The 11729-nt window shown below is 42.2% G+C and overlaps 1 protein-coding gene across 4 annotated transcripts in view; it reads left to right on the forward strand.

Annotated features, from left to right (window-relative positions):
- Positions 1–11406, forward strand: part of TRIM67 (tripartite motif containing 67) — a 36921-nt gene extending 25515 nt beyond the window's left edge. For all 4 annotated transcript variants that reach the window (XM_035320040.1, XM_035320042.1, XM_035320041.1 and 1 more), the window contains exons 9-10: positions 4235–4397; positions 5393–11406. In XM_035320040.1, coding sequence (XP_035175931.1) covers positions 4235–4397; positions 5393–5458 — 229 coding nt within the window. In that variant the 3' untranslated portion in view covers positions 5459–11406. The remainder of the gene's footprint in view (positions 1–4234; positions 4398–5392) is intronic.
- Positions 11407–11729: the final 323 nt, after the last annotated feature.

Genomic DNA, 11729 nt, shown 5'->3' on the forward strand with positions numbered 1-11729 from the left:
TGAAGTAAATATGAATATTGTCATTGGCTCTGAAGGCCAATGAAAAGTCTTTTTAGGATGTGTCACGTCCTGAAGTAAATGCAGCATAAAATAACGTCAGAATAATAAATGTATCAAAAGGTTCTCTGTCCCTTTAATATCTTGATTTGATTTAGGGTGGAAGTAATGTTAAGCTGTGTAAATTTGAATGCTCTGTGAAACAGCTTATGTTTTCTGGAAAAAAACTGGCAAATGTTCTGTGTGCTGCTGTCCCAGAAACCTATTTTATGGATTTGGTCCTAGGCATGCTTCTTCCCGCAAGCAACACAAGAGCAAAGCAAGAGCTTTCCTTCTGGGAAGCACAAACAATGGAAACACTTTGGATTTCCAATGATCCTGCTTAAACGGGAGAACAAACTACTTTGTGTTGATGAGAGCTTCCCTCTTTTTACTAGGTAAAACACAAAGGTTTTGCAGGCACATCCAAGGAATGGGCAGGCCAATAGAATATTCTTTCGAGTGAAATACACTGACGAAGGGCATGTAGTCTCATGAAATCACATGCGCTTCAATGAAATTAGGTCTAGGCATTATATTTTTAACCGTGACAGTCAAGTAGGTCAGGTTTTTAACTCATTAGCTGTGGTAGTCTTGTGGAAACAATTGTTGCTGCCTTGTCATTTTTACCCACTGGAGACAAGTGCATGATAGCACAATGTCAGTCCAAAGAAAATTTATTGCCAGCTTTTAGCCTCTCGGATGTTATTATGTTGGAGGCTCTATCCTAGTAATCATTCATCCATCCAAATCTTCATGAGACTAAATTAGGACTATAAGTAAATGTCTAGCTTCAAGGATAAGCTGGAGTGGAGCTTGAAAGACCGAGGCATGGGACCTGCCAAGTTTAGAGCACTTTCCTGTTCTTTTTGCTCCCAGCAAGCACACCAGGATCTGTCTACATCCTTAAAAACTGCCAGGCTGGGCTCGACCTCTGTCATGCTAGAAGAAAGGGCACAAACAGATAAACCTAATGCTATAAAAATAGAGACTGTTGAGAACAGGTTATGCAGATACTGGCTTGATACTTCAGGTCAGGGATATACCTCTGTCAGGTACCTTTCAGCCTTGTTGTTCCTGGAAATAATCAGTTCACTCCAGAGGTGTTGTGTGCCCATTGCTTAGAGGCATCGCCACTCATTGCAGTAGATCTGTACCTGGGCAAGGTTCCCAAAAGCAGGAGCACCTTGTGCTACAGGCGGTATGCTAGCTGCTGCATTAGTATGTGAAGAAAGAGATGGAAATCACACTGAAATGTTTTATGCTGAAAGATTGTGGGACGTCAAAATCTGGAGAGTTAATCCTTAAGTCCCCTACTTAAAGAGAATCTCTACACTAACTTAAGAGGTCTCGAGAACAGGTTCTCATCACACAATGTTACAGTTGACTGAAAAATACTGTTCTTGACAATGGACACGGCAAAGTTGTTAAGTTACTGTAAAGTTCATGAAAAAAAACACTGTTAATGTGGAGTTAATTCTTCAGTGTATTAAACAGTGTTCATAAGTCAGTATTATTGAAAAATAAATCTTAAAACTTACTGCTATTCTTAATTCCTCGAGCCATTTAATTCAGTCCAGTTCTGCAAATTGTCCAAACTGCTGCTGAAAGCATTCTGAGAACATCAGATCCCACTGCAGCAGACAATGGCATTTTTCAGGGTAGCCCAAATCCTGTCTACACTCAGACCTTCCAGCCCTACACACAGCACTGGCAGTCAGTACTTAGTGTTGTGCACGGAGATAAATACTTGCAGGACTGTGGGAAAAGGTGTGTGAGAGTTGGGATTTACTTGGAATAATAAGTGGTGTATTTCTTCAAAAATGGATCATCATTGAAGAAGTACTGTACCAGGGAGCTGTTTTTTTCCTTTCACATGGCCTGCAGACTATCAGAAGCCTGTGGTATAACTGCTATTAAGTAGTTTTAAAAGGACATTGCGGAAAAGTGTCAGTTCTTGGACATGCTGACACAGAAGTGCACGAGGAAAGAGAACCAGTTTAAGTTGCTTGAGCTAGCTGGCTTTTGTATTGCAACTAAGACTAATACTGTCCTGATGGTGTACGGAACAGTGAGGAAATGCTTTGCACAAGTTTGCTCATGAAACTTTAACTCTCCCATCTTTCCTCCTAAAGGAGGTAACCGTGGCAGTAGTCCCAAAAGCACTGGATTTCTCAAAATGAGTTCCCAAAGACAGCATGGGCGGCCCAGGGGGAGGAGCTGTTCAGCCTCAGAAGCCTTGGCTTCATCCTGCCAGAGCCTGCTGCTCCCTTTGGGGAGGTGGATGCTCAGTAACAAGGCAGTTGACCTGCTGAAGTCCTGCAAGATTTGGGGCAAGAAAGCCAGGGAGAGCCTGGCGCCTCATTTACCCATCCTGGGCAGCCCTCAGCTGGGTCGTGTGCTGTAGGCAGCATCTTCTCTTCACCAGGGCTTTCCCTGGGGGCTGCAGGGAAGTCACTCAATGTCACCATGTAGCACACGGCTAATTAGCCCACAAGAAGCAAATTAGTTTATTATATAAGAAAGAGCATAATCATTTCTAATAGGCAAAGTTGCCATTTCTGTTTCCCCGAGAGAATCAATGTCATTTAAAAAGATGTCATAAAATCTATTTTAAAACATTGCAGGATATAAAATTTGGTGCACTACAATCAAAGCTGTTCTCCATCAAAGGAAAAAAAAAAAAAAAAGAAACACATTTATCCATTTGTAAGTAGCTCTAGGTCGTGGTAGTGACCCTTCCCACAGTCTCACTATGGGTTTTATGATTGAGTGCTTTTAAAAAACAACAACCTAGATCTTGTGATACTGAGGCTAGGTAAGCATTTTAACTTTTGTTGAAAAATAATATGCTTTATGGTTTTGGAGAAGAGCTCAAACACCAACCTATTAATGCTTACAATACCAGAAATAAATGGTAAATAAATGGAGCTCGAAACTGCAGTTTTAAATCTAACACATCTGAGAGCCCAACGCCAGATTCTCAACTGTACCATTATTGTCTGAAGAGCTTCACACAGAGAAGTCAAAATACTATTGCCATTACTATCACAGATAAAACTCCTTATACCTTAAGAGGAAATGGTATGTGCCACGTTCAGTCTAAAGGAAAACAGTTTATGACACCTAGTGGACATGATGAAAATTTCTTACCCTGCACCATATTCCTAGTTTATTTTTTCTTATGTGATAAATTTTATGTTAAAATTGCATTTATTCTGTGAACTTTGTGTGCCTGGGGGAAGCTTGTGGGACAAAGGACAGTTGCTTCCTTTCCTAATGCAAATTACTTGAAATCTGATTTAGCCTGAACAAATTGTGTCAGGTTGTAAATCCATTGCAGAGCCCCCACCCCATGACATTAGCGAAGTAGCAGTGCCTGTGGCCAATCTGCATATGTAGCAGATTTCTTGCTCAGTGCTCTTTAAAGTAATACTGGGTTTGACTAACCCCCAAATCAAAGTGCATTAATGTCAAATCATTCATGCATGTAATGGCTGGATCTGTCCTGGCAAGCTCTGATACCATGGTAGCTCTCAGCAGCTGCTCCTGACACAACTAATTATCCCCAATACTAATAACCGTGCCCCAAAGCTTAGAACGGCTCCCAGCCCTGTAGCTGAACACCTCCTCAGCCACGGATCTATGCGTATCCCTAACCAGTCCCACCTTCCCTTCCTCCCCGAAACCAGGATCTGCTGGACCAATGCTGGCTCCCTGGCCTCTGGAAAACTGGGTCCCCTTAGGGATTGCAGAGACGAGTCTTGAGCTGTTAGCAGGCATAGTGACTAAAAATGAGTGCCTAGGACACAAGCTTTTCTGCTTGTTCATTCTCTGCTGCGCATCACTCCACCTCCGCAGGGGCACTCTCAGGAGCTGTCTCCAGGACTCCTGTACTGCACCCTGATCTGCTCATCTGCCCAGCTCTTGGACACTATCTTCAGTACTGAGTTTACAACTGGAGGAGAAATGGACCTAATTTCTCTTGTGGATATCCCCTTTAAGCTCTGGTGAATGTGGAACATACGTTTTGGGTAAAGGTGTGGGTTGGTCATTGCTGAAGTGCTGTGGGGCTAATCTTTTCACTGTGCTGCTCCACTCTCCCCCTCATTAGTAAGACTGCTTGTCCTAGAGAGAGCAGCAGCTGTGTAGCAATCTGCCTTCACTAAACCAACCATGCAGTCCCTTTGTGCCTTAGGACTGAAGGAGGAGTCTCTAAAGGTGCCACCGTTGGTGTTCTCCTGGATCTGAACAAGCACAACCTGACCTTCTACATAAATGGGCAGCAGCAAGGGCCTCCAGCTTTTGAAAACATTGAGGGTGTCTTCATGCCTGCACTGAGCCTCAATCGAAATGTCCAGGTAAGTCTTCTGTAGTTCAATACAACTTACCCTGCTCAGCTAATGGAGGGCATATGCTACTGGCCATTTCTGCTGTGGCTGATAATGCCATTTGTAGGTAGTCACTACAGATATTGGCTCTTTGCTTCTCAGCCTGCGCTGAGAAGGCTAACTACTGCTTTCTTGAAAGCTGGATTTGACCTCGTCTTGCCTCAAAGATGTAAGGGGTAGCGCTGTAAAAGCAAGCAAAAGTGTCTGCACATTCTAATGCCTACATTATTCTGCTGCAAAACCCCAATTAGTAAGCAGCAGGGCTAAGGTTCCCTCTGCCAGTTTGAGTATCCAAATTCCACATAGATCTTGTGCTTAGAGATAGCTAACATTGGCAAGAGACAGAAATGCCAACAGCACAGTGGTAAGTAGAGCAAAGACAACATAGGTCAGAGAATTAGTGCAACAGAAGAGACCCAGTCAACACATCATTCACGAAGTTCAGAGATTGCTCTTTGTTCCCAAGAGATCCTCCTCTTGGAGGAACGCTCTTTCAGTATAATGCATTTTTTACTTCAAAACCACTGTGTGTGGCTAGAAACAGGAGGTAATGTAAGGGAGAACCAGCAGCTCTACCTATGGAAACAGCAGAAGCCTGAGGACTGACAGAGGCTGGTTTTAGTCAGGCAGGACCAATGCAGTTAGGGGTGAAATATCCATCATATAAAATCCCCAGACTGAAGCAAGAAACCTCACATGGCCTTACATGAACGTTTAGTATTAGTAACTGATGGCATCCAAATCTTTCAAGGTTTTGTAGCTTTATTGTATTCGATGCACAAAAGCAGAAGACAAATGCACTTCTTGGGCACCTGACTGCTATTTTCAACACAGATTTTCAGTTGCAGCCTACCTACATCCTTGTAGTACCTGGCTTACATCTACTGTGACCAAGTTAAGGCAGAGCATGGCCAAGAAGGTGTGAGGGGGAAGCTCATGACCAGTGTTATTTCTTCATTGCACAGGTGACGCTGCACACAGGACTGGAGGTGCCACAATGTGTAAAGCAGCCAAAGTTGCCCAGCAACTAACGAAGCTCCTGCCTGAGCCCCTGCTGGATCTGTAAGCTTTCTCAGTGTGATTTGGCACCTTTTAGTAAGCCAGCAAAAAAGCATTCTCTTCCCTACGTAAAATGTTGTACACCGTGTTGCTCACTGAGTACTCCACTGGTTACAGCTCGCCCACTCCATCTTTAATTTAACAAGCCATAGCAAGCATACCCACAGAACTGGCACTTGATTACAAATGGGTACCTGCACGTATCTATACTGCATTGCATACATGTGCACACATGCATACACATATTTATAAGGTGAAAAGTTAAATGAGTGTATTTTCTCTCCCATGGCTGGATTTGTACGCAAAAGATATTAAGGGCACTTGAAAAAATGGGCAAGACTAGGACAGGGGAACACTGGCACAATTCACCAGTTGGTGAACTGGGTTCCTTTGCCTCCTGAAATTCTTAGTTCAAGGCAATGTGTATTTTGGCAGCTGAAGTGGAAGCTGTGTGCTCAGTTAAAGAATTCACGTGCAAGATTCTTTTGTCTGTTACTTCCAGGGGCTCAAATGACCTTAACTATTCCTTCTGGCTCTAGACTACAGTAAGTTGTGACTCATGTTCCCCTAGAATTCAGTGGCAGAACTTGCACTTCAATGAGAATAAGATCTTTTTCCAAATGCTGTCACACAATAGTTGTGCTCATTTGCGCTTGCACCACGATAACTGCGCAATTCAGATACGAAGGGTAGAGAGAAAAATACTCCTGATACATTTTCATATTTCTTAATTGTGATTGTGGGGACTATCACACAGAGATGTGGTTGTGTTTATCAGCACAACTCTTGAAAAATGATGCAGGGTAGATCCTTTCAAATTTAATTGATAAGAGATTTATTTAGATATGGTATATGCAAAGTATTCCACACAGAGAAATGCTGCTTTCTAGCCTTTATGCTGATAAGTCCTGGGCAGCTGTAGTTCCAATGTAGCTTTGAGATCAAAAGCCTTAATTTTCTATTAGATTAGGGTGATGTATCTAATGTCTTGACTTCCATGAAACATTTGAGCAAGAGAGATTCATAGGATTAATGCTAAATCCATTCTGAAGATTTTTTTCTGGATTGGGACATTAATACTTTGCCAGACTTGACTGTATCTTGAATCTCCCTTGAAAGCAAGAAGCCATTTCAGATGCTGTCCATGACAATGTGAGTCTGACCGACGTGGAACTTCCCCTAACCACGGCACTTCCACCTGCATGCTGTTGTCAGAAAACATACTGGTTTGTGTGAGTGTTTCTTTTCCTCTATAACAAGTTAACATATGCACTGCGTGTGCAGAGCGGTAATGCATAAGAACAAGCTGCAGCAGACTGTGTGAGCCCACAACACCTCAGACTGTCATTTGTCATTTTGTCCAATCCTACGTAAGTGCAGGCGGTATCAAACGATACCACAAGCATCAACTCATATATCCTATTGATGTACCATGTCCTTTTCTTAAATTCTGCTGCTTATACAGATTTTCCCCTCTAAGCAGACGTATAAGCACATGCATATTGCTGTCAGACAAGCAATTATGAAGCCTGGAAACAAATATCCTAACCCAAATCCAGCTTACTGCCTTGCTTAAACCATAGCCACAGGACCAACAGCCCAGGCTTCCCTTAAGGCAGCCTGGGGCAGGTGCACCTTCAGTCCCTGGCCTGAGCACATCACTCAGGTAGCGCTGAGTGCTGGCAAGGCTGCGCTGTGACAGAGCAGCCAGCAGCCTCACTGGTGGCATCCCACCCTGCGGCCACTGCGGGGAGCGGAAGGCAACCCGGCGTGAAATAGTCAGGGGCTATTTCACAGGTGAAATGCAGCCTGCCACCACAGTGCCTGTAACCAGCTAAGCATCTTGTAGCCCTCCTCTCCTGCAGAACGGCAATGCACCTTCAGGGATGTCAAGACTGAAATAGGAAACAAAACCAACAACAGGAAAAAAATAAACTGTTAAGCAGGGAAAGCAACTGTACTTTCGTCAAAGTCTGAAATGGATTGTATTAGTAAACTTTCAAAACACTGGAATAACTGCTATGCTCATCTTGATTTCTTAAGGAATAGCAGAAACCAACTGTGTTTTAATTTTGGGTGTGTTAAATGCCATATGAACTCGTGCAGGATTTTCTAATTTAGTGGGTCTGCTTTAACCTACCTCAGCTAGAATGCTATTGGACCCTGAATTTCCTCTTGAGCATGCTCATCGTAAAATTGTCTTCAGTGAACCTAAAAGCTGTAGTCACAGCGTTGGCTTTGAGTATTGCCAGTCAGAGCAGTGTGGGGGAATACTGTACATAAGTTGCACATAGTTTTTTTATATTGAAAAACATCCCATGGTAATTTTAATACAGAAGGCACTCCACTTTCACTTTTCTTATTAAAAACAACCAGACATTGTTTGTTTTGGGACTGAACCTTTGTCTTTACTCCCAGCATCTGTGAAGGAAATTCAAATGAATTTAGATCTTTCCACTCTTCAACCATTGCCAGATGTTTAAATTTAATTCTGAATGGGTTTTAGAAGTGTTGCAGTACTTGGTTTTGGTTTGCATAGTTGCTTTGGTATGGGTTCCTAGTGTTGTACCTCGGGGAGAATGCAGTGAGTGATACCAGTTACTAAGTTTTAATGGAAATATGGACGGTAGGGACCCGCATCAGCTCCATAAAGAAGCTCACAGAAGCTCATTGTTGTTCTAACACTCTTACAAGTAGGGTACAGACTAGCTACCATTACAGTCTCTCTTTAACCTAGTGGAGATGCAAATAAAATAAAAGGAATACAGTTAGAAGTAGGTATCCTGCATTAGTAAGACTAATTTAGCCTAGGTCTAAACCTAAACAAAGTGGGTGTATGTGTTGGTTGTGTACAAATTCAAGGACTTGGATTTGGCATGGTCCATAGCAATAAGCCAAGTTACCCCAAGAGAGTGTAGTCTCACGACTTAGCTGGATGCATTTTGGTAGTTTAACAGAAATAATGCTTAAGTAGATAGAATTACGCTAGGAAACGAATTACTACACACGTATATTTATGCAGAGCATCCAGATGGCAGCGGGAGCCATCTGAACATAGAGCAGAGCAGAATTTGCCTTTTGCAGAACAGCATCAGGTGGGGAGAAGCAGGGCACTTTCACCTCTCTGCTCAGGCAGGAGATAGCTTGTTTCTCTGCAGGCAACTCTCCCATCTGGTTATAAACCCAACAGTCTGCATGTTCTTCATCTACAGCATCTCTTTTGCCAGCTTTTATTTCCTCCAAATCCCTTCCCTGGGAGGGAGCCAGCCTTTTGTAGTGCGGTCCTTGCAGAAATTGTGTTGCTGACTATCCAGGAGGAACCCAGGGGACCGAAGGGTGGCATAGATACCAAAGGGGTCCACTTCGGATGTCTCTTGCTTCCTTTTGATTCTTTGGGATATTTGTGCAGCTCTCTGGGGCCCCAAGCTCCTGGTCCTCCTGCTTCCCAGGCATCTGGGCAAGCACAGAGCTGCTTTTTGTGGGACGCATCTGTTCCTGGAGCGCAGGCTCTTTCCTGTAAGTAAGAGAGCAAAGCCTTTTGCTCTGGGATGAATCTCATCCCCTGTGGTGCAGAGTCCACATAAGGCAGTTGTAAATTGACTAAATGTTTATGAAGAAGCACGTCCTCCCCTCTAATAAGCACAATGAAACTTGATTTCTGAATATGTCAATTGGGAACATCTGCACAGCTGCTGAATGAATGCAGTAGGCAAACTTTCTGTCCTGCAGAGCAAGGGACTCTTAGTTTTCATCTACCCACACAAACCCAAACATTATCCTTTGTGAACCATTGTCCTGACTCTTTCCTCTGCAAATTTCCCTATTAAGTGTAGTGGGACCAAACGGAAGAATTGTGCCATCAGGGGCAGTCAGCTCTCCCACTGAATGCAATGCTACACAATTTCCTCAACCTGTGTTTCCCTCCTCAGCCCAGAAAGAGTTCTTGCGAAGATCTCTTACTAAGAGAGCACAGACCTAGCTGACAAGCTCTTCCTACTTCTGAGGTTGAAGGATGCACACTAAAATACGTCAGCAAGGATGGTAGGATGCTGTGATGCATCTTGAATTTGGAAAGCAATTTGGCTTCTAAAACATAGAAGACAGGCAAACAGCACTGTCACCTCCCCTATTTGCCATACCTTAAAGATATAAAAAGAAAAATATATTGGACTGAGTTAAAAAAAAGCTTACATATATCAGAATTTAAGAGGAAAAGTATCAAATGTAATTTATTATGTGCATAGTGTTCCATCATGTTGTAAATAAAACCATTACAGTGTATTGCTGTAGTTTGTTCTTGGCTGGTGATCAGAGTTCTGTTGTAGTGCTGTGTGAATTCTGTTTTTAATTTTCTTTTCAAAGTATAATTAGTAAAGATGGCACAGAGCACCACTACCCTAGTTTCCTAGTTGTTCTAGAGCAAGAAGAAATGTGATATGCAGATTTTTTTTTTCTTTCTTACATATTAACATTAAAAGAAGAAAGAGAAAGAGAGTCAAGGTTAAGCTGCCACTACCACCATGTGAAAAATGTTATGTTTGTGATTGCCAAGGAGGTGGTGCACTTTGGATCACAATTAAGACGACCTGTTCCTGTGAGAAGGGATGCAAAGTACAACAACCTGTTAACAGCAGCTTTCTGGTACCTTCTACTACATCCTTTGTTCACAAAGAGAAAGATGGAAAGATAGAGTTGTTAGACCTCATCTCAGGCTTTATCAGCTTTGCAGCATTCTGCTTAAATAGCAGAGGAAAAATTAACCTTTGAACCAGGTAAAATGCTATGAAAAACCCAAACATCTTGGCTAGCTCAACTTTGGAAGGGAGATCACAAGTCCATCAACAGATTATGGTAACAAATCAAACACATTGCAAAAGTAAAGGGCACTTGTCACTGAAAACTATGAAAGATGGAGAGTCATCTTACTATTATTAATTTTTATTAACTTTTTTTTTTTTTTTAAGTGAGCTGCTTCTAGTTTTTATTGACAACATTTCTGCTGATTGCTCTGTCCAGTACTACTGAGCGCTGCACACACAAATGGCTGGAGTGGCACCGTGAAGCACAAATCCACCACAAATAAGATGCACTCAGTCTTCTTACATGGAGAAGCCCCTATGCAAGCCACAAAAACTAGGTATGTGAGGTTTCTGCATCTTCACACAATACAGGAAACAGATGTGTGTTGGCTGAGCTAGATACTCCGCAGCATTTTCCCCTTCTGTTAAGTGACTTTCTGTTGCATTTGTTATTAGAAGCAAATCCAAGCAGAACAGTACTAAATAATTTTTTTCTGCTAATTGGAGGATTTTTAATATTTTCTTGTAAGTCAGTAGATCTAAGTATTTATGGATCCAGGTCACATTCTTCCATCCTGATGGCTGCTACCACCTTCCTTTAATGTTGTCAATAAAAACTAACCTTTCTAGGTAGCATGGTGAGAAGACATTATGTGATGAATATTGAAATAAATGCATGAGGTAAAACTGCTGTTATTTCTGATTGTTATATGAAGCATGAATAACACTAATTTAAATGTTGGCAACCAAAAAAAGCGCAAAGGAATAAGATAATGGTGTTCACTTCTGGTTAAGTGAAGGACGAGAAGTTTTTTCTTTCTTCTTAACCACAACATTTTTTTTCTTTAGCATCATTTCCCATACCTTATATGAATTTGGACCTGGTGAAATATACATCTCTTCTGTATGTGTCTGTCACCAGATCAAGAGGAAAATAGAAACTTTTATAATTTTGTATCTGTAGCCAGAGTTTGTATTTTTTGAATTGGAAACCAACTGCTTTTTGTCTTTTGGTCTAAAACTTTGTGTATTATTATTACTCTTTTGGAAAAACCTGACATATGAGTTTATGCCGTTTTACAGTTTCTAAATAAATTCTTAAAACATTGCCAACAAATTCAGCATCAGTGGCCTTCTTATCATTATTGAAAAGACTGTCACAGTGCACGCCCAGCTGTTGATACCTGCTTTGTTACCAAGATCTCTTTGTCAGAGAAACCGTCCACGTCTGAACATAACACGTATGACACATCTCTGTCTCAGCACCACCCCACTGCCCCTGGCTCATGTACTCTATAGGGCACACGGGGAGGTTATGTGGCTCTCTCCCCCATCTCAGACACTTTCCCAGAGATAGTTTCCCAATCTCCAGAAACCCCTGATGCTGGAGGAAGCAGGGCTTGAAAACAATGACAGCACCAGAAGGACCTGATTGGAAAGGCCC

This window comes from Oxyura jamaicensis, chromosome 3, assembly GCF_011077185.1.
Source record: "Oxyura jamaicensis isolate SHBP4307 breed ruddy duck chromosome 3, BPBGC_Ojam_1.0, whole genome shotgun sequence".
NCBI lineage: Eukaryota > Metazoa > Chordata > Aves > Anseriformes > Anatidae > Oxyura > Oxyura jamaicensis.